The following is a 25,154-nucleotide window of genomic DNA, read 5'->3' on the forward strand; positions in this document are numbered from 1 at the left end:
TCTATTGGATACATTGTACTACAAGAGACAGATAATAATACTTCATTCAATTTGCCCTATTGGGCTTCCAAATGAAAAATACTGAAGAACAAATGATGTTTAAACAATACTACATGTTTCTAAAAGTTATAAATAAAGTTATTTAAATAAAAATATTTTTAATGCATTAGGGGAAGTCAGGTGGATTCTTTGTAAAAACAATTACCTGCCAATTTATTTACTACATAAAATTAGAGTTGAAATAGATTTTCTTATGGCAGATCCATATTCATATAGAAATTCATTTTAAACTAGTATTTCTGATTGGTTAGATAAAAATTGCGCATGATCTGAAAGATCCTGTATAAACATATACAATTTATATCTTTTGCTACCAAAAGATAGCTATTATATTTCATTGATTACTTTTCTAGAATTGGTAATTTAATGACTTTGGTTAAAACTTATCAGGATTTCAGTTGAATTCCTTGTTACATTCAAATAATTGTCATTATTTGCACATTTTATTCTAATAAATATAATTTCTCATTTTCTTAATATTCCAGTTTTCCACAACATTTGGGAAGATTTACAAGGTATACTCCATTTAGGCAAAAATAACTGTCAGGGAATAGTCATTGTCAAGAGCAGTTTGTATTGCAACCCACAAAGTAAGTTTTTTTTTTAACTTTTTATAGTATATTCTGGCAATGTAGAAATTAGTTGAGATCCAAATCTTACAAACCTTTTGAAGTTTATGTTTATGTAAAAAAGTAAAAGAAAATAAAAATAACTGGCAAAAATGAAAAATAAATCCATTCTAAAAGTGTTTCTCATATAGCATTCTCTACGTAAGCTCAAGTGACAAACTTTTATTTGCAGTTTTCAACTCAATGTAAATGATATGAAAATGCAAAATTGGCACTTATTGGCATTTTGCTTTTCTTTTAAAAGCTATTAACACATTAGCATATCTTCATATTTGATATTATGCATATAGAGCACTTATTTTAACTAGTAGTATTCTAGTAGTTTTATTTGCAGGTGTACTTGCAGCCCATATTATTATAAATCTGGAGTTTTATTAAATATTCCAAGTTGGTGGTGGATTCCTTGGTCCTTTGGGTTTTGAAAAACGGTTTGCAAAACCTGGGAACAAAAATAAAGTTGAATGAAAAGAAAGATGTTTTAAGTATAGAAATGAATACTTGGATTTTAGAGTATATTATAATATATGCAAATACATGGTCTTTTTTTAAATGTTAGGCAGCATCTTGACCAGTTTAGTAATAGATTATAAAGGGATTATAGTAATCTAAAGCTTAAATGATAACAGAATACTAATAACACTTTAAATTTGAAGAGCACTTACAAATTTAATAATGGTAATAATAGAATATAGGACCCTGGTTATATATAGGCTTTGATAATTTAGTATATAATATCATTTGTCTATGACTTTTTGTCATCCACTCCATCCCATTAAATGAAGTCAGGAAATTTTAATTTCACAAAAATATAGCACCGTTACTTATAACATTATTGTATTACATCTAGTTATACCTCTATGTCGGTCCAGAAATCCTTCAATTTACCAAGAGATTATGTTTGAAAATCTTAGAAAAAATAAACGATCCTGAAAAACTAAGTAGGTAAGTAAACATTATTATTTATCTTTCTTCTTCAAACTTGTTCCCCCTACCCCACCCCAAAGAAGGAGGATGAGAAAACTTTTCACAACTAATGAAGGCTATTTCTGGATGCTTTCAAAAGATGTGCATGTTGATGATGTTGGTTCTTTATCATTTCAGCAACATGTGACTTTATGACTTTTCTTTTTGATGGTAGTGTCTTTTTGTTTGTTTGTTTTTTGTCTGAGACAGAGTCTTGCTCTGTCGCCCAGGCTGGAGTGCAGTGGCGCGATCTCGGCCCACTGCAACTCCGCCTCCCGGGTTCAAGCGATTCTCCTGCCTCAGCCTCCTGAGTAGCTGGGATTACAGGCGCCAGCCAACATGCCTGGGTAATTTTTGTATTTTTAGTAGAGATGGGGTTTCACCCTGTTGGCCAGGCTGGTCTCAAACTCCTGACCTCAAGTGATCCACCCGCCTTGGCCTCCCAAAGTCTGGGGATTACAGGTGTGAGCCACTGAGCCAGGCCTAATGGCAGTGTATTTTTAAGTTATCTTACACTTAGCAACTTTAGGGACTTAAAGTAAGAAATGAAATGTTTGAAGTATAGGGGAATAATAAAATGAAAAACTCAAAGATATATCTAAACCTTTAATTTCATCATCATACAAATTGTATTATCTACCTTAAAAAACTGATGTAAGGATCAAATGAGATATTTGTGTAAAAAGCGAATGGGGCAGGGTGCAGTGGCTCACGCCTTTGAGTAATCCCACACTTTGGGAGGCCAAGGCAGGTGGATCGCTTGAGCCGAGGAGTTCAAGACCAGCCTGGGCAACATAGTGAAACCTTGTCTCTACAAAAAAACACAAAAAAATTAGCCGGGCATGGTGGCTTGCACCTCTGGTCCCAGATACTCAGGAGGCTGAGGTGGGCAAATCATTTGAGCCCAGGGAGGTCAAGGCTGCAGAGGGGGAAAAAAAAAAAAGAATTAAAAAACAGCATCCAGCACAATGCCTGGCACATAGTAAGTACTCAAATGTTCCTCAGGCCAGTCATGGTGGCTCAAACCTATAATCCGAGCACTTTTGGAGGTGAGTATGGAGGATAGCTTGGGACCAGGAATTCAAGCATATGGTAACTACTCAAATGTTGCTTAAATTTCAACCCAGAAGCCAGGCATGGTGGCTCACACCTGTAATCCCAGTACTTTGGGAGGCCGAGGTGAGTGGATCACCTGAGGTCAGGAGTTCAAGACCAGCCTGGCCAACATGATGAAACCCTGTCTCTACTAAAAATACAAAAATTAGCTGGGCATGGTGGCGGGTGCCTGTAATGCCAGCTACAGGGGAGGCTGAGGCAGGAGAATCGCTTGAACCCAGGAGGCCGAGGTTACAGTGAGCTGAGATCGTGCCACTGCACTCCAGCCTGGGTGACAGAGCAAGACTCCATCTCAATTTAAAAAAGAAAAAATTACCAACCTAGAAAACTATGCCAGAACTGGAAGAGAAGGAGAGTAGGGAAGGGGAAAGAAGATTCAAGAAAAAAAAGCACATTCAAATTTGTTAATGGTAATGATAAAAAAAATTGGTGGAGGGGACACACAGCCTAGTTGATGTACATTTTACTCTTCCGAGTGGCAAGAAAGAAGATGGAAGGAATACTTTTGGTTAAATAGTTTCACACACAATAGTCAGAATCATCCTGTCAGTACAGATCACTTGATTGTAACCCAAGTGGACTAGGAATAGAGATAAGGACATATGTTAGTATTGAGTACCTAAAATTTTAGGAATGCATATATTTGATCTTTTTCACTGGTCAATTCTCAGTAGCTTAAAACAGTTTCGAGCTACCTTTTTTTGCATGTGGGCCAATTCAGGGAAAATAAACCTGAATCATAAATTTTTTCATTCAGATTTAAGTACTTTTTTGAATAACATGCACTTAAATTGATATTGCCTTAAAAAAGTAAGTGCTGATTTTTGGGGTTTTTTTTCCAAGACAGAGTCTTGCACTGTCGCCCAGGCTAGAGTGCAGTGGCATGATCACGGCTCACTGCAGCCTCAACCTCCTGGGCTCAAGTGATCCTCCCACCTCAGCCTCCTGAGTAGCTGGGACTACAGGCACATGCCACCATGCCTGGCTAGTTCTAAAAAAAAAACATTTTTTTGTAGAGACAGAGTCTCACTGTGTTGCTTAGGCTGGTCTCAAACTCCTGGCCCCAAGTAATCCTCCCTCCTCAGCCTCCCAAAGTGCTGGAATTACAGGCATGAAAATGCTGCTTTTTAAGTACGTAAAATGTTCAAATCTAGGCATATTTGAGAGGAAGCAACATGGAGGCAGCTCTCTAATATTTTATCCTCATATTAGATTATGTAGACTGTTGTTAAGCTAGGTAGGCCTAGAGTACTCAAGTTGTATCACTGATTTAGAGTAAAGAAGGAAGCAGAGAACATTTATGTTCCAGGTAAAGTTGGGAGCTTTTTTCTTTTTCTTTTTTGCTTTTTTTTTTTTAAATGAGATGGTCTTGCTATGTTGCCCAGACTGGTCTTCAACTCCTGGGCTCAAGGGACCCTCCCACCTCAACCTCCCAAAGTGCTGGGATTATAGGCATGAACCACCTGACTTGCTTTTTTCATAGTTTTTACAATATTCTATGTGAATGTTTTAGCTAAATGATCTCATATAAATCATAACTTATTTTTTAAATTATAACTTTTTTTTTTGAGATGGAGTCTCGCTCTGTCGCCGGGATGGAGTGCAGTGGCGCAATCTCAGCTCACTGCAACCTCCGACTCCCTGGTTCAAGCGATTCTCCTGCCTCTGCCTCCTGAGTAGCTGGGATTAGAGGCATGTACCACCATGCCTAGCTAATTTTTGTATTTTTAGTAGAGACAGGGTTTCACCATGTTGGCCAAGATGGTCTCGATCTCTTGACCTCATGATCCGCCTGCCTCAGCCTCCAAAAGTGCTGGGATTACAGATGTGAGCCACCCCTCCCAGCCTAAATTATAACTTTTTAAACCTCAGAGTTAATGAAATCCAAACAAAATTTTATGGCAAAAAAGACAGATCCAGAAATTTTAGTTAAACATTTTGTGAAGATGACACAGGGACTCTTAACTTAGGCGTGGCAGAGATTGCTCCCCATCCACCAATATCTTCTTTGCTTCTTCCTCAAATAGAATTGTATGTAGGCAATTTTGTCTGTCTGCCCAGCAATATTACATTTCCCAGTCTCTTTTGCAATTTAGTTATAGCACATGTCTAAGTTCTCTTCAAGGGAATATGAGCTGATATGATCTGGCCATTTCCAGGCCAGTGCCTTTGAAGACCAGAAGAGTAAGAAGAGGAGGCCACACCTCCACTTTTTCCTCTTTTCTTGCCACCTACAGTCTGCATGTGGCGGCAACCTAATTTTGATTGTGTAAGTAAGGACAATACCATTAAGTGGCAGTTCTCAAAGTGTGATTCAGGGACTCCTGGAGGCCTCACACTCTTTCAAGGGGATTGGTTAATAATAATTTTTAGTAGTAATAGCCTACCACTAATTGCTATTCTTACAAAAAATTATACCTGATACTACTTTAAATAGTACATAAATATGTATCACATAGGACAATAGAATGCTTTGAAGAATATAAAATTATTGTTTTAAGTTTATAGCTTATACTTAGGAGCAATTGGGTAAGCAAACCTTAAAACCGTCAGAATTGTGCTTCATTTCCTACTATTGAATTAGTTATATAAGATTAAATAGTGGCAACTGCTGTTCTTTTTATCATACTTCTATGTTTTTTGTAAATTTGCTTTAGATATGAACCAGAATATCACAGCATCTCAATTTCTCCATTTGGATAGTCATATTTATTTACTACATGCCAACACAATAATTTGGTTACCTAGCTTTATTTTCCACATATACTAGATAATTTAGTTCTGTGTGAGATGTTAAGAGGTAGTTAAGGTTAAAAATAAAAAGATAAATTGCATGGAAAAGAATATAAACATAAGGACCTATACATGCAACCTAAAATCATATTTAAAGTTGAATCAGTTATACTGTAAATGAGTAATTTAAGTAATTTTTTAAACTCTTCAGTAAAATAACACACATACCAAAATTCAGAAATGAGCTGGAGTTATTTGACTGAACAGATTCTGCAGGCTTGTTTGGTGGGCAAGAATTACAGATACCTAGAATCAAAAGAAAAAAATATAAGGGAAAGACTAAAGACAGACTCAGATGACTGTTGATCAGATCACATATAATTGTTAAGAGTAATTAATAATCCCAAATAAACATATCACTGTCAAATGTTAACAAAATGTAGGTGCTTACAAATGGGTTGACACTATAATATTCTCATTTGTATTTTTGGTTTTTTCTTAAAAGGTTTCTTTTCTTTGCAAACAGATTGTATAGTAAAGCCCAACACTAAAGAAAATTGCTAAAGAAATAAGATCCAATATATCATGAATCAGCATTTTTTTGTTTTTTTTTTTTTGAAATTCACATTTTGGCTTTGGACTTCATATTACTTTTTCCTCTGACCACTCTTAGTACATTTCTACATCATTTCTTCTCCACAATAATTCATCCATGACAAGTCTTTTATTTGTATTATATAATCCTCTACCCTGGAATCTCTTTTTTTATTCCACTTTCCAGCCTGATTTTTTTCTAATTATAAGTGATTCTAATTTAGGCCCATAACCGGGCACGGTGACTCACACCTGTAATCCCAGTACTTTGGGAGGCTGAGGCAGGCAGATAACTTGAGGCCAGGAGTACGAGACCAGCCTGTCCAACATGGTGAAACCCCGTCTCTACTAAAAATACAAAAAAAAATTAGCGAGGCATGGTGTTGCAAATCTGTAATCCCAGCTACTTGGGAGGCTGAGGCACAAAAATTGATCCAACCTGGGAGGCAGAGGGATGAGGTGAGCCCAGATTGCGCCACTGCACTCCAGACTGGGTGACAGAGCAAGACCCTGTCTCAAAAAAACATAATAATAATTATTATTATTTAGGCCAATAATCTCCCAAAAGCATTGTTATGCTGCTTTGTTTTGCTATTTTAGTTACTTATAGGTATAAGTTAACTTATAAGTCACTCATAGGTCATATATGTACATTGATATATTCATGTATCAGTTTCTGCAGTTTTGAAAACAGTCCCTTAAAAACTTTGTCCACATTTTGCACATTCTCTGTCTTGGCAATGGAAAAAGATAATTTCAGGTTTGTATAAACTTTCTAACAAATTGCATATAAATGGGAAGATATTAAGTGTTTTTGTGTTGTTTTCAACATTTTCAGAATGCACTGTGTGAACTGCATATGCATATTAGGTATGCATATTTGCACATGCATACGTAATACTAGGATTCTAGAAACACCTTCCTTTTCGAGGAGGTACCTGAGTATGAATCACTAGACTACATACTGAATTTCAATCAGATCTAATTAAGATACATATTTATTTTATACTTACTATATTACTATATAGTAAGTATAATTATACTTAATATATTACTATAGTAAGTATAATTATACTTAATATATTAAAATACTTAATATAAAGTATAAGTATAAAATACTATTCATATTTAAATACTATGTGCTAAGCATTGCTGTAGGCACTGAAGATAGAGACATTAATAGAAAGTAGTAAAGGTGAGGAAGTTCAGGAGATATCAGTAATCTGTATACTGCATAGGAGCTGAAAGTTATATACATCCTTCAGAAAGAAAACAAAATTGTCTCAAAGGAGAATATTGTTTTTTTTACAAAGGAGGCACAGATTCCACACATATATATCAGAGGAAACTGCTATTTTGTTATTTTGGCTCATCATGGATTTTTTTGTTTTTTTTGTTTTGTTTGTTTGTTTTGGGTTTTTTTTTTGAGACAGTCTCACTCTGTCGCCCAGGCTGGAGTGCAATGGCACAATCTCGGCTCACCACAACCACCGCCTCCCGGGTTCAAGCGATTCTCCTGCCTCAGCCTCCCGAGGACCTGGGACTACAGGTGTATGCCAACACGCCCGGGTAAATTTTTTGTATTTTTAGTAGAGATGGGGTTTCACCATGTTGGCCAGGCTGGTCTCAAACTCCTGACCTCGTGATCTGCCTGCCTTGGCCTCCCAAAGCGCTGGGAATACAGGCATGAGCCACTGCACCTGGCCTATCATGGATATATTTATGCTGCCTGCCTAAACTTCATTCCCTCTTCTGATAATAGAACTTGAATTTTCCTTTAGGAAACTACCCCTCCCCAGTTTTCAGTTCCCGTGCTTCCATTAGAGCTGATTGTACCTTTAGATTAAGGAAATGACCTATAACTAGGGCTGATTTTCAGTTGGTATATTGGCATGGTCACACCAGATGTATAGGTCTGACCTCATTCCTGATTGGACAGTGTCCACATGTAATAAGTGTTAAATATTAGGGCATGACACTATCCTGCCTAATCAGAACATTGACTATAATTGGTTCAGGGATGGGCAAATGAACCAAATCAAGACAATCAGACCCAGTTGGCACTAGTCATCACAGTGTGGCTTGAAAACCAATAAAGAGTTATTTTTTTTCCATCATAAGCCTGAACTCACATGATAAAAACCTGCCTATGAATGAGTTAACACAGAGTGAGACTAACCTGAGAGACATGAAATGAGAATTTAGGTTCTGATTACATCATTTGGACCATTGTTACAAGCCAGTAAATTCCCCTTTTCTGCTGAAGTCAGCTTAAGTTAGGTTTTCTGTCACTTGTAACTAAAGGATTTCTGAGCAATTAAAGTTTCCCACCAACAGTTGACAGCTTCCACTCTTGTCACTCTATAATTCATTCTGTATGTAGCAGCCAGTGTGATCGTTTTATACTTTTCTGTGAAGCATGTTTAAAAATAAATAGGAAACAGAGCATGTAACATCTCTGCCTAAAACCCTCTTATGGATTCCCATTACACTTAGAATAAACTAAATTACTTACCATGCATGACCCATAAAAATCTAACTGCTCCTCCCTGATCTTTCCAGCTTCGCCTTACTCCTGTCTCCTCTTTACTTACTACCCTGCATCTAAGATGGCTTCCCTTTGAGTTTCTACAATACACCGAAATCTCCTACCTCAGAGATTTTGTTCCCTCTATCTGAAATACTCTTCTCTGGACCCTTTGGCTGGCTGGCTGCTCCTTCATGTTTTGGGTTCAGTTGTCACTTCCTTAAAAAGGGTTTCTTGGGCCGGGCACAGTGGCTCACGCCTGTAATCCCAGCACTTTGGGAGGCCGAGGTGGGTGGATCATAAGGTCAGGAGATCAAGACCATCCTGGCCAACACGGTGAAACCTTGTCTCTACTAAAAATACAAAAATTAGCTGGGCATAGTGGTGTGCGCCTGTCATCCCAGCACTTGGGAGGCTGAGGCAGGAGAATCACTTGAACCTGGGAGGGGGAGGTTGCAGTGAGCCGAGATCGCGTCATTGCACTCCAGCCTGGGCGACAGAGCTAGACTCCGTCTCAAAAAAAGGGGGGGCTTTCTTGGACTACTCATTCTAAAGTGGATCCCCTTTGTTATCCTCTCATAGTTACCCTTTTGTTTTCCTTCATAGCATTTATCATGTGTTATTAAGTATATATTTGTGAATATGGTCAACCAAATTTTGTTTAATGTTGTTTGTTTAATGTTGGAATCCCTCACCAAACTTACATTCCACAAAGGCAGAGCCCATATCTGTTCTGTTCACCATCATATACCAAGTGCCTTACAGAATGTCTGGAACATAGTAGACACTCAACAAATATTCATTGAATGAATGAATGAATGACACTAGGCTTAGATACTAGCTTAAAATAACAGAAGAAGAATCCTAATTTCATTAAAAGTAGGACCAGCTTTACAGACCAGTGGGAGATCCAGGCTACAGGGAGAACACATGGAATTCCAGAATCATGAACCATCTGGAAGGGGCTGAGGACACATATGAAGTACAGTCTAAAGCTTCAGGATCAATTTTGGGAGCCAGATGTTCTTCATTTAACGGCAAAAGACCAGAGGATCAAGGTAACTGAAAAATACAGCACAGCCCAGATCCAGAGAATGAACTGGGAGCTCTTATTTAGAAATAAGACTCAATCTCTGAAAGTTCCACTATACCTTCAAAGCTGTGCCAACCTAAATCTACCTGAAGTTTCTGTTTCTTTATTTGATATTCTAGGCAGAGTTAGAGCTAGAGAAAGAAAACTGTTTTCTGAGTTAGGTGGATCAAACCAATCTTTGGTTAACCATTTAAGTCACTCATTTCTTTGCACTTGGCTGTTTTATTTCCCCTGTTTCCTACCATAATTTCCATTTGAAATGTTTAAATTCTCTTTTGACTCTTTTTAGGAGAAAAGGTATGTTTTCCAACTATACTTCAGCCATGATGAGTTGGTGTCAGAGATCAGCTATAATGGCAGTGATAGCAAACTAGCTCAAGAACCTGGAGCTTTTGGGTAGGGAGATAGAATGAAAACCCAAAAGGAAACCTTCTTTCTTAGACTATACCTTAAATCAGATTTTCTCAGTGCTTTTTGTCTCTCCCTATAGTACCAGTTTAATGTCAAATAACTGCTCTTTCACTGATTAACCAAATGTATCAAAAATTTTTTTAAGATTGTCACCATGGTTCTTTTTTTTTTTTTTTTTTTTTTTGAGACGGAGTCTCGCTCTGTTGCCCAGACTGGAGTGCAGTGGCGCAATCTTGGCTCACCGCAACCTCCGCATCCCGAGTTCAAGCAATCCTCCTGCCCCAGCCTTCCGAGTAGCTGGGACTACAGGCGCATGCCACCACACCCGGCTAATTTTTGTATTTTTAGTAGAGACGGGGTTACACTATGTTAGCCAGGCTGGTCTCAAACTGCTGACCTTGTGATCCACCTGCCTCGGCTTCCCAAAGTGCTGGGATTATAGGCATGAGCCACCACGCCCGGCCATCACCATGGTTTTTATATTTTTTATTTGTAAATAAGATTTCTAAGATAATTTTCCACAGTTTCAGGACTCAATGGATTTTATTTTCATTACAATATAGCAAAAATAGTAAGCAACAGACTTTTATTGCTAATAATACTTAGTAAAAATGGAAATGTGTCAATGCTTTGCTTATTTCATGAAGTCAACACATTTGTTCACAATATGCTTTGCTGTGACTATTTTCAAAGAAAATACATCTGAGGTTAGACTGCTGGAAATTTTAAATAATCCAATTGTATGACAGCATCTTAGGATGGGTAGAAAGTACCAAACATTGGCCGGGTGCAGTGGCTTATGCCTGTAATCCCAGCACTTTGGGAGGCCAAGGCAGGAGGATCACTTGAGCCCAGGAGTTCGAGACCAACCTGGGCAATATGGTGAAACCCCATCTCTGCTATTAAAATAAATTTTAAAAATATATTTAAAAAAATTTTAATGCCATTGTACTAATTATTATTCTTGTGTATTAAACAGAAGACTTCTCATCGCCTACTCCCTGCCCAATATTAGTATTGTGAAGCCTAGCAAAAAAAAAAAAAAAAAAGGAGGCCTATGGGTGATTGTTCTGATTCATAGGACCCTATGGAGGCTCTGTTTAGGAATAATATTGTTAATCTTTTCACAATATTGGTTGGTTATATAAAGAAAAATTACAAAATTGAGAAAACGATATTTTTAAACATAAGTACCAACTTACTCTTTTTCATGTTTCGCAAAATTTTCAAACTCTACAAAAGAAAGGAAAAATGTTAGTTTTTTTTCCTGTGAAACTTGAAATACTTTAATCAAATAGAAATATAGACTTAAGTGAAAAGAATTTAATTTCCTTAAAAATAGCCATGAAAATGTACAAAGTTGTTTTTCCATCTTGCCATTTTTAATTCAGTGCACAACCTCTACTTGATTTTATCTTGCTATTTATATCACCCATGCAAGTATCACACTATATATTTTGAAATAATAGTATCAGAGGCTGAGCACAGTGGCTCACACCTGTAATCCCGGCACTTTGAGAGGCCAAGGCAGGAGGATTGTTTGAGCTCAGGAGTTCAGGACCATCTTAGGCAACATAGCAAGACCCCTGTCCCTACAAAAAGTAAAAAAAAATATTAGCTGAGTGTGGTAGCAGCTACTGGGGAGGCTGAGGCGGGAGGTCTGCTTGATCCCAGGAGTTCAAGGCTACAGTGAGCTCTGATCCCACCACTGCATTCCAGCCTGGGCGACAGAGTGAGAACATGTCTTTTAAAAAAGATTAATAAATGTTGTTGTTGTTGTTGTTGTTGTTGTTGTTGTTGTTATGGAGTCTCGCTGTGTCGCCCAGGCTAGAGTGCAGTGGCGTGATCTCAGCTCACTGCAACCTCTGCCTCCCGGGTTCAAGCGATCCTTCTGCCTCAGCCTCCTGAGTAGCTGGGACTACAGGCGCCTGCTACCATGCCTGGCTAATTTTTTGTATTTTTAGTAGAGACAGGGTTTCACCATATTGGCCGGGCTGGTCTCAAACTCCTGACCTTGTGACCTACCTGCCTTGGCCTTCCAAAGTGCTGGGATTACAGGCGTGAGCCACCGTGCCCAGCCAATAAATTTTTTTTTAATTATGCTATCAGAATATTGACGGGGAGCAGTGGAGTGCTGGCAAGGTGGCTCATGCCTGTAATTCCAGCACTTTGGGAGGCTCAAGTGGGAGGTTCCCTTGAGGCCAGGGAGTTCAAGACCAGACTGGGCAACATGGCGAGACCCCATCCCTACCAAAAATTTTAAAAAGCCAGGCATGGTGGTGCAGACCTGTGTTCCCAGCCACTCGAAAGGCTGATGCAGGAGGATCACTTGAGTCCAGGAGGTCAAGGCTGCAGTCAGCCATATTTATGCCACTGCACTCTAGCGTGGGCAACAGAGCAAGACCTTGTCTAAAAAAGAAAGAAAGAGAAAGAGAGAGACAGAGGAAGGGAAGTGAAGGGAGAAGGGGAAGGGAAGGGAAGGGAAGGGAAGGGACTCAGAGGGGTAGAGGGGATGAAATTCCCACTTCCCTCCTTTATTAGGACCACTTCAGAATCCACAATGGCTTCTGAATATATCCATGATACACAGCCATTTCCATTCTAGCCAAGAATTTTTGCCAGTCATATTCTGTATTCAATTTACTAAGGCCACCTTCCAAACTGTTAGCCATACTTCCTTCCTCCACTTTTATGGTGGAGTCTCTAATTTATCTCTTCAAGGAACCTACCCAAATTTCTTCTTTACTCCACATTTCTTCAGCATGTATGTTTTTAATCTGCTTCATGGCATTTTATTCTTCTTGATAATTTTCATGTTTCTCAAAGGTGTTCTGTTCCAGCAGATTAACTATACTATTTTCAAGGGCAAATAGTTATCCTTTATGACATTTCTGTTTTCCTAACACCTAACAGAAATGTGCTCTTCCATGGAATAGATATTTAATGAATTATTTATTTGTAACATTTTTAGTTATTTTTTTAAAAATAGATGATTTATTTACAAGTCAGGAAATCCTAGTAAAAATGCTCCCATCCTTGTCTTCAATCTACTACTCAGTTTCTAATGCTCCTCCTGTAGATAACCACTGTTAGTTTTTTATCCTCTGTTGTTAGTATCCTTCCAGCGTTACTTATGAATATATAAGTAAATACACATATGTATCATATTCCTTTTTTTAAGTAAAAGTTAATAAATTATATATAAATATATTGAGAAAGTCCTAATTCTTTTTTAGCTGCACAGTATTCCATTTGTATGGATATAACATGATTTATGATTTATTTAATCAGTTCCCCTAACAATTAACACTATTAATTATGTTGTTTCCAGTAATCTGCTCTTACAGATAATGCTGCAATGAATACTTGGTATACATGTCATTTCATGTGTATGCAAGCATATTTGTAGGATAAATTTCACTTCTAGTGGCTCACACCTGTAATCCCAGCACTTTGGGAGGCCAAGGCAGGAGGATCGCTTGAGTCTAGAAGTTGGCAACATAGGGAGACCCCATCGTAGACAACATAGCAAGACCCCATCTCTAATTAAAAAAAAAAAATTGTAAAAAGAAGTTGTACCACTTGACATTCTCACCAACAACATTGAGTGTGCTTATTTCCCCATAGCCTCCCTAACAGAGAGTGTAATCAAACTTTTGGAATTTACCATTCTGATGGATGAAAAGCAATATGTCACTGTGGTTTTAATTTGTAATTTTTTCATTATGAATGAAATTGAACATATCAAATATATAAAGGGCATACCATGCTCATTTATTTTCTTCAAACCATCTGATCACCTATTTTTGCCCATTTTTATTTGGGGGTTATTATTTTCTATGAATTTCTAACAGTTCTTTATCTATTAGAGTAATAACCCCTTTGGCTGTGGTGCCAGTTGCAGATTTTTTTTCCTCCAATTTGTTCTTTGTCTTTTGATTTTTAAGGTGATTGTTTTATCATGCATACATTTTCTCTTTTATTTAGCTGAATTTATCTATCTCTTTTCTTATGGCCTCCAGATTTTGAGTAAGTTATAAAGGTCATTCACACTCCCAGGTTGTAAAAGACTCTTTCCAAGTTTCTTTAGGTCTTCTATGGATTGAGGTTTTTGTTTTTGTTTTTTTAACATTTTAATCATTTAGCCACTTAGAATTTATCCTGGTATATATGTAAGGAATAGACCCTGCTTTTTTTCAGGTGGTTATTTGATCCAACAACAGTTATTAAACCATCCATCTTTATCCCCTGATTTTGAGATACCACCTTCATTGTATACTAAATTTCTACATATATTTGGATCTATTTCAGAACTTTCCCTTTTACTCTGCTCGTATATGTTTCTTTTTATACACTAATATGCCATTTTATATTTATATTTAAATTTTTGAGATGACGTCTCACTCTGTCACCCAGGCTGGAGTACAGTGGCATAATCTCTGCAGTCTCCACCTTCCAGGCTCGACCAATCCTCCCACCTCAGCCTCCTGAGTAGCTGGGACTGCAGGCACACAGCACCATGCCCGGCTAATTTTTTGTATTTTTGGTAGAGACGGGGTTTTGCCATGTTGCCCAGGCTGGTCTCGAATCCTGAGCTCAAGTGATCTGCCCGCCTTGGCCTCCCAAAGGCTGGGATTACAGGCATGAGCCACCATGCTGGGCCTATCATGCCATTTTAATTGAGGCTTTGCCATATTCAAATATCTGCTAAGGTGACTCTCTTTCATTGTTTTTCTTTTTATTTATTTTTATTTTTAAAAATTATTTTAGAAAGACATTTATCTGAACTATTTTTATTTATTATTTATTTGCAGGTTTCTGACTAGTCCTGCTTCCCCCTACTCCCATGTGAACTTTGAATTCAGTTTATCTAGTTCCAGAAATAAACAAGTTGGTAGTTTCCTTGGGCATCTTTTACATTTATAAATCAACCTTAGGGAGAAGTGGATTTTTTTTTTCTTCATTTATTTTTATTTTTATTTTTTAATTTTTATTTTAGGTTCAGGGGTATGTGTGCCAGTTTGTTATGTAGGTAAACTGTGTGTCACAAGGGTTTGCTGTACAGATAATTTTGTCACCCAGGTAATAAGCATAGTACCCAATAGGTATTTTTTCTGGTCCTCTCCCTCTGACAAATGCCTCTTTAAGTTGTATTTTTTCTTCTTTTTCGTTTCCTTCTATTAATTTTGACTGTTATAATATCAACAATTAGTTTTAATAAAGATATTTAATCTAATTTTCCATCTTAATTCTGGGGAGGGGGAAACTTTCAGTAAGGGAAAGTTTCCGGCATGTTTCCTAAAACTCTTATCTTCTTTACCTTACTCCTTGTGAAACTTTTTCCAGGAGTCTTCAGTGTCTGTTTTGAAGATGTTGAATTTTCCATGGTGTCAGGATAGCTAGTAGAATATGTTTCTATAGATTGGGCCTGCATACCTTAAAAAGAAAAAAGGAGAAAAACATGTTCCATTGCATACCTTCTTAAGCCTTCATGTTACATATAATAAATTGTTAGCTTGGCTTTTTTGGGCATTATTTTGACTATATATTAGGGGCTTTTAAAATGTATTCTTTTGTGTAATCATTTTTGTACCTTTCCATTTAGGTCCTACTTTATTGTTAATCTTTTAACATTTTCATTTTTATGATTTTTTTGAGAGAAAGTGCTACCACTTACAATCTTCATCGGCAAGAAAGAAGGACTCTAGAGTTCTTTCTGGGAGAGGAGGTGGGGGAGAAGAACGATCTTGATGTAGTTCTGTGATAAGAAAGTATACAATAAACCAGAGAAATCCATCAATTAAAAGTCATAAGTCAACACCCTTTTCTCTTTGTATAATTTTTTAATCAATCAATCTTAACCGACAATCACCAAATAAAATATTATCTGAAAAATGACTGGAGCCTCAAGAACTTTGTTTTTCTACCTCGTTAGCCTATGAGCCTATGATTCATCAAAAATGTATAGCTCACTTCAGAAGTATTCTCCCAAAGACACTGAAACCGAATATAATCAAGCTTCTAGATCTAACAACCATTTTGCATGAAATATTGGGCATAGAGGATGTTAAATAAAACCATTGTGATACAATTAGCCAAATCTAGAATATTAAGCAGTCTTTTAAGACAAATGACCCACTCTCTTCAACAAATAAATGATGTGAAAAGTATAGAAAGGAGAACGGTTATATATTTAAAAAGAAAATATTAAAAAAAGAAGGGGGAACTGTTACAGATTTCAAAAGACAGATTTAAGAAGACAAACATACAAATCAAATGAAATGCTTAGATTTTGTTTGAATCCAGATTTGAATAAACCAACTGTAAAAAGACATTTTTGAGACAATTGAAAACTGAACAGTCTGGATATTAGTTACTATTAAGGAATTATTATTAATTTTATTGGTGTGATAAGGTAGGTTTTAAATGTGTGTTTGAAATTTTCCATGATGAAGATTTTCAGTAATGGACATATTTTCCCATGATGTAAATTTCTGAAGATACAGATGGTATTCTACTGACATAAGCATTTAATTATATGGTGCAGAGTATTACTATTATATTAATTCCTTTTGAAAATGAAAATGCAGTAAAGTACAAGAGGTTCACATGTCATTGGTCATTGGGTTTGTTTAGTCCTTAGAATTTGTCTTATCAATAAATTGTCTTATTTCTTACATGCTAGGTAATACATACAAGTGTAGTACTTATTTCTAGCACCTAATAAAATAACTGGCATACAGTAGGCATTTAATAAATACTTAATAACTACTCTGAAGTAGTTCATCATCTTCCAGTTTGCTGTTAGGGAATATTCTGAAAACTAAAGTTGTTCGTTAACAGTATTCTAGTAATTATTTCCCTAAAATTCCATTTCATCTTAATACTCCCCTAACAAAGAACCCATAATGCCTGTTACTTACTACATTAAATCTAAATTCCTCTGCCTAACTTTGGGTGTAAATTCCTCTGCCTAACTTTGGGTAGTAAAATACACATAAGATTTGCCATTAGTGACATTTAGCACATTCACAGTATTGTACAACCATCACCACTATTTAGTTCCAGAATACTTTTTATCACCCTAGAAGGAAACACTGCACCCATTAAGTCATCACTCCTTATTTTCCTCTTTCCCCCAGCCCCTGGCAATCACTAATCTGCTTCTATCTTTATGGATCTGTCTATTCTGGATATTTCATGTGACTAGCTTTTTTAAGTCCTTCAGAATCTTGCCCCACGTCTTATTTAACCAAATTTATTTTCTGTATTTCACAAACTAGAATATCTATTGCAAAAAAAATAGCCTACTCACCATTTCTCCATACACATCATGCTCATTTCTACCTTTGAGTCATTGGTAGGCTGATCCCTGCTGCTGGAATTCCCTCCTTTTTTCTCTCTGTCTATACAAATTATTTAAAGTTCTTTCTTCCACTCAGCGAAACCTTTCCTAACCACTCCAGTAATGCCATCCTGTTTTCCCAGACTCCTGGTGATTACAGTCAGTGCCACACAGATTATCACTTAGTGGTTCCATGTGAGTATTAATTTTATCTACTCTATTTGAATATAAGCATTAAGTAGTACTCTTTCTCATACATCCTGCCTATTCTAACCCTGTGTAAGGTGCACAGAAGTTGCTTAGTAAAATGCTTATTTAATGATTAATAAAAATTATAATTGATAATATTTAATGAGGACTTATTTGACAAGTACTACGCTAAAAGCTTTACATTATTGTATTTAATCCTCATAAAAATTATCTAAGGGATTCTATTCTTCTTTTATAAATGAGAAAAATAGAAGGAGAAAGTATGTAATTTAACCAAGTTTATGCATGTTGATAATTCTTCATAGACCAGGGATTTGACTTAAAGCCTATCTGACTCTAAAGCCCTTGTTTTTGTTGTCATGTTTTGTTTTGTTTTTGAGATGGAGTCTCGCTCTGTCACCCAGGCTGGTGTGCAGTGGCGCAATCTCAGCTCACTGCAACCTCCACCTCCCAGGTTCAAGCGATTCTCCTGCCTCAGCCTCCCCAGTAGCTGGGACTACAGGCACCCGCCACCACGCCCAGCTAATTTTTAGTAGAGACAGGGTTTCACCATGTTGGCCAGGATGGTCTCGATCTCTTGACCTCGTGATCCACCAGCTTTGGCCTCCCAAAGTGCTGGGATTACAGGTGTGAGCCACTGCGCCTGGCCTGTTGTCATGTTTTTTAGAGACAGCATCTTGCTCTGTCATACAGGCTGGGTGCAGTGGTGCCATTATAGCTCACTGCAGCCTCAAATTCCTGGCAAAGCCCATGTTTTTTAACCTTTATATTATCTGTATATGTATTTGAATAATATGACAGTATGAATAAATATGTTAAGGGCAACTACCACTTGTGATAATGTAAACAAAGTACCTGGAAGTGCCCAATAAATGTTAGTTTTTGTTCTTCAATGCATGAAACAGGCAAAGCTCAGGCAAGTACTGGAGAGGCAACAGCAAATTAAAGAATTAAGTGGCCAGAAATAATTTTTTGAATCACACTGTTAACAGTGGGAAAATCTCTATAGTGGAAAAGCTGCAAAGTTTTAAAAGATTCTCTCTGAAATAATTTTTATATATTATTTCAGAGAGGTTATATATTAAGGAGCAGAATTCTAAAATCCTGTCTTCACCTTGCTCTTTACAAAATTTCTAGTCTGGGAAAGCCAGAAATAAATCAATGAATACTGGAAGCTATTATGGGAACCAAGTAACTTCCTGAAGTGAATTACTCTAAACTTAACGAACCATTCTTCCAATCTTAGGGCTAAATGTCATCTAAAGCCAAGAGAAATTTTTACCTGATTTAGGACTTCGGAGTTTTACACTCTAAAAGAAAAAAAGAAAGGAAAAGTGAAAGAAGAATATGTATACAAATTATACAAACTCAAAGCAAAAAAATGGCATTTTTGAACTTATATGTAATATAGCTGTAGAGATAATTATGAAATGTAAACCCTATTTTTCCTAATTTGTAAGTGTGCTGAATTATGAAATGGCATCTTTCACTCTTACACTGATTTTTATATCCCATGGCAATTAGTCCTAAATTGATCCCCTTCTGACTTATTTCTGTCCCACCTGAAACATTTCCCTGAAAATTTAATTAGAGGTAAGTTGCGGAAATTGAAGTTACTTCATAACATTGGAAGAGTGATTGTTCTTTCCTCTGGGAGTTGTTAAAGTAAATATATGTGCCTATTATTAATGACAATAATAATTACTAGTACATTAGAATTATAATTTAAAAGGCAGAGAATATTTGCCTATCAGCATTGCAATTGTAGGTACTTTAAAATGTTTAATTATTTTTCTGATCTCTCAAATTTTAAGAGAATTGGTTCACAGACTATACAGAAATGCATAACATTTTTAGATACACTTCTATTTTTCCTCCAGAAGCAGGACACACCTACTTTCAATAATTATTTTCTATTTAATCCACAAACCCCTCCCACCCCCATCTCTGACTTTACCATCAACCACACTATTCCAAAAGGTTTATCTTAAGTAATATGCACACCTGTCATTCTCTATAACATATTATCACAGCAAACATGATACAGCCTACCAAATGACTACAGTGAACAAGCTTCCTACTTAAGTATGAAACATTTATTTTTGCCTTAACTATCCTTCAAGAATCAGCTCAAATGTTTCCTCTTTCACTAAATCTTCCTTGATCACTTCCAACCTGGAGGCATATCCTACACTTGAAATTCTTTATCTTTCGTATGACATTGATCACATTTGCTTTGTTATAATAAATATAGGCAAAAATAAAGATTTGTACACATCCTATATCTCTACTACTAGACAAGAAGCTTCTTACAGGCAAGAATTGTGTCTTATACATCCTTTTTATCCCAACATCCTCTAGCACATTGTTCTATATTTGGTATGTGCTTAGGATTTATTGAATGATGGGTGTTAAAAATACAAGGAGTAGAACTGTAGTCTATTGAATCTAAATGAGTAGAGTCATTAAAAAATTATTGACCTTGCTTGGTCTAAGTCTCACAGAGTCATCAAATTTCTTTGGTTCAGATGTTCCACCCCATTCCAGTGATGTTCCAATTTTTACCTTCACAGCTGAGGATAAGGATTTGGGAACATTTGGTGAGAATTCTCCTGGAAGAAAGTGAATATGGTTCGGTTCTTAAGAATAGTATTCTTTTAGACATCAAATGTTGCTCAGCAAATAGTACATAAAACATTGAAAGGACCTGAGAAGTAATCTAGTTAATTCACACTTCATTTTATTTTTTGAGACAGGGTCTTGCTCTGTCACCCAGACTGGAGTGCAGTGGCACAATCATGGCTTACTGCAGCCCCCAACTCCTGGGCTCAAGTGATCCTCTCACCTCCACCATCCAAATAGTTGGGACTACACATGCATGCTGCTATTGCTCTGCTAAATTAAAAAAAAAATTTAGAGATGAGGTCTCACTATGTTGTGCAGGCTAGTCTTGAACTCCTGGCCTCAATGAACTCCTCAAACTCAAGGCTCACACATCAGCTTCCCAAAGTGCTGGAATTAAAGGCATGAGCCACCATGCCCGTCCCACACTTTATTTTATACTTACTGAACTGTACTCACCAGCTTCCTCAACCACAATAAATGATTCAGGTGTCCGTACAGGAAGTGGAGGGGGGATTTCATCATCTATCCTTGGAGCAGTTGCTATCCAAAATGTCAAAAATATTGTAACAATTGTTAATTAGAACAATCCAAAGGAAATTCTTACATTCTAATATTAAATATAAATTTACCATAATTTATATTTAAATTCCGTTGAAGCAACATTATCAGTAAAGTTGGCACTTGTTCATTCAAGGAAAAAGCAAAATAAATTCTCTTAAGGTACAAACCCAGGAGGTTTTTGCTTATTCTTTAACATTTATTGTTTGTTTTAAAAGCTCAAAAGTAGGGCTGGGCGCGGTGGCTCACGCCTGTAATCCCAGCACTTTGGGAGGCCAAGGCGGGCAGATCACAAGGTCAGGAGATCGAAACCATCCTGGCTAACGTGGTGAAACCGCGTCTGTACTAAAAACACAAAACATTAGCCGGGCGTGGTGGCGGGCCCCTGTAGTCCCAGCTACTCGGGAGGCTGAGGTGGGAGAATGGCTTGAACCCGGAAGGCAGAGCTTGCAGTGAGCCGAGATTGCACCACTGCATTCCAGCCTGGGTGGCAGCAGGACACTCCGTCTCAAAAAAAATAATAATAATAAATAAATAAATAAAAGCTCAAAAACATTTTGATTGAGTCACGGTGTATCAGTTAACATAAAATATTATATTAATTTTGGAAGCTTTGAATTAACTTTTACATAACTCCTTTTGTTTTACATAGACTATATAATAAAGCATTATAAAGTGCTTTGACGTGTAAAAGGTTCAGTTATACATTAGGTAAAATCATAAAGATGTCAGTATCTCTTCATTCTATACAAAATTCAAGAATATGGGTATTTTTCCATTTTACAAAACAACAGTATAGGATAGTCTTCTGTATTTCTATACAAACATTCAGTTTTTATTAAACATTTTAAATGGTATTACAAGAAACTGCCACCAGATGGCACATGACGATATTGTTACAATCCCTGAAAATAAGGGTATGTTTTTATTAATTAATTTTTTTTTTTTGAGACGGAGTCTCGCTCTGTTTTTTAATGATGCAGATGCTCAGAGAAGTTTAAGGTATTTTGAGTATCTAAGAAAAGAAAATACATTTAAATGGTTAAAAATGTATAAAATAATCTAATCACAGAAGGAACATCTTAGATCCAGATAAGATATTTTTGCAACAAAGCTACAAATGATCTACACAACTATTTATTAAGAAACTCTACAATAAATAATGTTATAGAGCAAAAGTTTTCTCCACCTCCTTTCTATGTAGAATGTGCTTTACAAATTATTTGATGATATACCTAAGGGAGTTAAACTTGTTCATTGCTTTCCCTCATCATCTTCCACATCAAATTATTGTCATCATCTCTAACAGGGTGCTCATTTCTACTTTCAAACTAATCGGTAAAACAGAACAATATGCATTATATGCAAAAATACAGAATTATAAAAGAGACAAAACATGAAAGTAAAGGTATACATAAGATAAAATTTTTACACAAAATACTAAACATGTATTGTCATCTACGAGATTACTACAAAAGAGCAAGAAATCAGGTTCTCCCCTTCCAAATCCTGCAGGAAGAGAATTCAATTTTTAGCAATATGTTCAACTCATTTTAGCCACATAATTGTGCAACAAAAAATCTGGGTGCTATTGATCAAATTTTTTCTGCTCTTCCTTTGGAAGCTGCTTCTATATGTTAAGAGTAAATTCTGAAGCTAGGTGTGGTGGCTTGCACCTGTAATCCCAGCACTTTGGGAGGCCAAGGTGGGAGGATTGCTTGAGGCCAGATTTTCGAGACCGGGCTGGGCAACATAGCAAGACCCCGTTTCTAAAAAAAAAAAAAAATTAGCCAGGCATGGTGGCGTGTCCCTGTGGTCCCAGCTACTTGGGAGGCTGAGGTGGGAGGATTGGTTGAGCCCAGGACATCAAGGCTGCAATGAGCAATGTTCACACCACTGCATTCCAGCATGGGCAACATAGTGAGATTCTGTTTCAAAAAAATATTTTTAAAAAACAGTATATTGTGAGCCTTTGATATACATTTCTAGAAATGAGGTGTGCCTTCTTTAGAAGCACTCCTGCTGGTACAGATCCTGTACCAGATCTTGATTGCTTCCATTGTTGCCTGTTTCATGGAATATTATGTTTGATGTTGCTATTTTCAACTTATTACAGCATTAAAACACTCCTGGAATGTATTTATTTGAGGAGTAGCAGGAAGAAGAAAGAGAAGGAAGCAGGCTAGGCGTGGTGGCTCATGCCTATAATCTCAGCACTTTGGGAGGCCGAGGCAGGCAGATCACGAAGTCAAGAGATCAAGACCATCCTGGCCAACATGGTGAAACTCCATCTCTGCTAAAAATACAAAAATTAGCCGGGCGTGGTGGTGTGCGCCTGTAATCCCAGCTACTCAGGAGGCTGAGGCAGGAGAATTGCTTGAACTCTGGAGGCGGAAGTTGCATTGAGCCAAGATTGCACCACTGCACTCCAGCCTGGGTGACAGAGCGAGACTCCATCTCAAAAAAAAAAGAAAAAAAAGAGAAAAAAGAAAGAAAGAGAAGAAGCAGAGGAGAAGAGGGAAGAGGAGAAGAAACCAACTATTCGATAGAAACAAAATGAAATCTAAAATTCTATGCAAACTTTAAAAAATAACTTACCTAGTACAGCTGACTCCTGGTTCAATAGTGAGGAAATATTGGTTGGAGAATTCAGTGATAAAGAATCATGTGAATTGTAATAAGAGAAGAGGGATGTAGAGGATGTTGGCAACAGAGAAGAAGGAAAAACAGTTCCATCTTGCTTCTCAGGTAAATCAAGAGACATCTTAGAACTGGTACCACTTGGAGGCCATGATGAAAAATAAGGATTTTCCACTAAAGGTATGTAAGAATATACACCAAGAGCACTAGAGTCATGGTGCTTTACATTAGAGGCATTACGTATTTGGTGTTTAGAGTCATACGGCAGTGAATAATTCAGTTCTGCTGAAGAAACATGCATTACTTTTTGAGCCTGCATCTCTACAAAACAAGAATCATGTGGTTGAGATTCCAAATAAGAAAAGTTTTCCTTGCTGTCCACCTCCTTGGTTTCTCTCTGCTGTATCAATTCAAAAGGAGTTGATTTGGTCCGTGTTATTGGCACCTTTGAATTAAAATATCTTCCTGCTGCATTTACAGGTTTAGAATTAGAACATCCCTCAAACAAAAGAGAGCCCAAATCCAAACTTTGATGCTTCTGAAGAGGCTCCCCAACTATTGGAAATGCCTTTGTCTGCCATTTCATGGTTGTGTCAGCATTTTTGTCAAAACTGTAATTTAGCTCCAGAAAGTCAAAAGAAGTGCTTGATTTAGCAGGGTGCAAAACTAGCTCTTCTTTTGCACTTATTTCAGAAGTCCTAAAGTCAAAGGAGGAAGATTCTTTGATTTCCATTTTTGTCCTTTGTTGGTTCATCATTTTTGCTGCTTTTGTGGTACTAAAACAAAAAGAAAGCGTAATGATGACACCATACCCCAAACAGGCCGCTTCCTAGCATCACAATGATGTATAAGCATGAGATTCATCTCCCAGACACAATTAGTCAACATTTAGATATATAAAATTGTACTCACCTTTTTGGTAAATTAGGAGAATAAGAGTCTGCTTGGAGAGTGTGATTTTTCTCAGGAATACAATGCTTTGCTTGACTCTTTAAAAGAAATAAGTCAGAGGCTGGTTTTCAGTGAAGCAATGTCAATAAGATATTTTAATATTTAGAAGGCTGAAAAGTAATTTTTCAGGAAATAAAAAGATTTAAAATAATTCGTGAAAGGGTTAGATTAGCTTCCAAAATATTGAACTCAGCAAGAACTCGTTCATATACTGAGATGGCCAGAATAAAGGATTAATAGTATTACAGAAACTAGAAAGGATTTGTGTATATCATCATCTTTTCAAATGTGGGAGTTTTAAAAATGTTCTTTGGTGGGTAACTTTAGTCTCAAAAACACTCTGCCTTTAGAAATTTCAGCATCTCAGCCCTTTACAGGTACTTATTAGGTCTCTGGACCTATTTCATCTTGTTCTACTCTTTTCCTCCTCACTATGCTCTAGGTATACTGGTTTTCTTGCCATTACTTTAGCATGCCAAACTTATTTCCAAGTCAAGGCTTTTACACTTACTATTCCCCCGGATTAATATATTTTTGCTCCAAATTTTGCATGGCTGGCTCCTTCTAAGTAATTAGATCTCTGCTTAACTGTCATCTGCATAAGGAAACCTTCCCTGACCACCCAACCTAAAATCACATTTCTTCCCCTGTCCAGCCATGCTCAATCTTCTTCTTTTTTAAGAGACAGGGCCTCGCTAT

General features: G+C 36.9%; 1 protein-coding gene across 2 annotated transcripts in view; it reads right to left on the reverse strand.

Annotated features, from left to right (window-relative positions):
- Positions 1-993: 993 nt before the first annotated feature.
- The window catches only part of PTPN22 (protein tyrosine phosphatase non-receptor type 22), a 56,430-nt gene continuing 32,269 nt past the window's right edge, over positions 994-25,154 (reverse strand). For both annotated transcript variants that reach the window (XM_063606206.1, XM_003805655.7), the window contains 10 exons: positions 24,417-24,493; positions 23,463-24,280; positions 20,763-20,846; positions 20,163-20,293; positions 18,964-18,991; positions 15,804-15,884; positions 15,447-15,562; positions 11,329-11,359; positions 5,730-5,807; positions 994-1,128 (listed from right to left, as the gene is read on the reverse strand). In XM_063606206.1, the coding sequence (XP_063462276.1) occupies positions 1,064-1,128; positions 5,730-5,807; positions 11,329-11,359; positions 15,447-15,562; positions 15,804-15,884; positions 18,964-18,991; positions 20,163-20,293; positions 20,763-20,846; positions 23,463-24,280; positions 24,417-24,493 (1,509 nt within the window). In that variant the 3' untranslated portion in view covers positions 994-1,063. The remainder of the gene's footprint in view (positions 1,129-5,729; positions 5,808-11,328; positions 11,360-15,446; positions 15,563-15,803; positions 15,885-18,963; positions 18,992-20,162; positions 20,294-20,762; positions 20,847-23,462; positions 24,281-24,416; positions 24,494-25,154) is intronic.

This window comes from Pan paniscus, chromosome 1 (genome assembly GCF_029289425.2).
Source record: "Pan paniscus chromosome 1, NHGRI_mPanPan1-v2.0_pri, whole genome shotgun sequence".
NCBI lineage: Eukaryota > Metazoa > Chordata > Mammalia > Primates > Hominidae > Pan > Pan paniscus.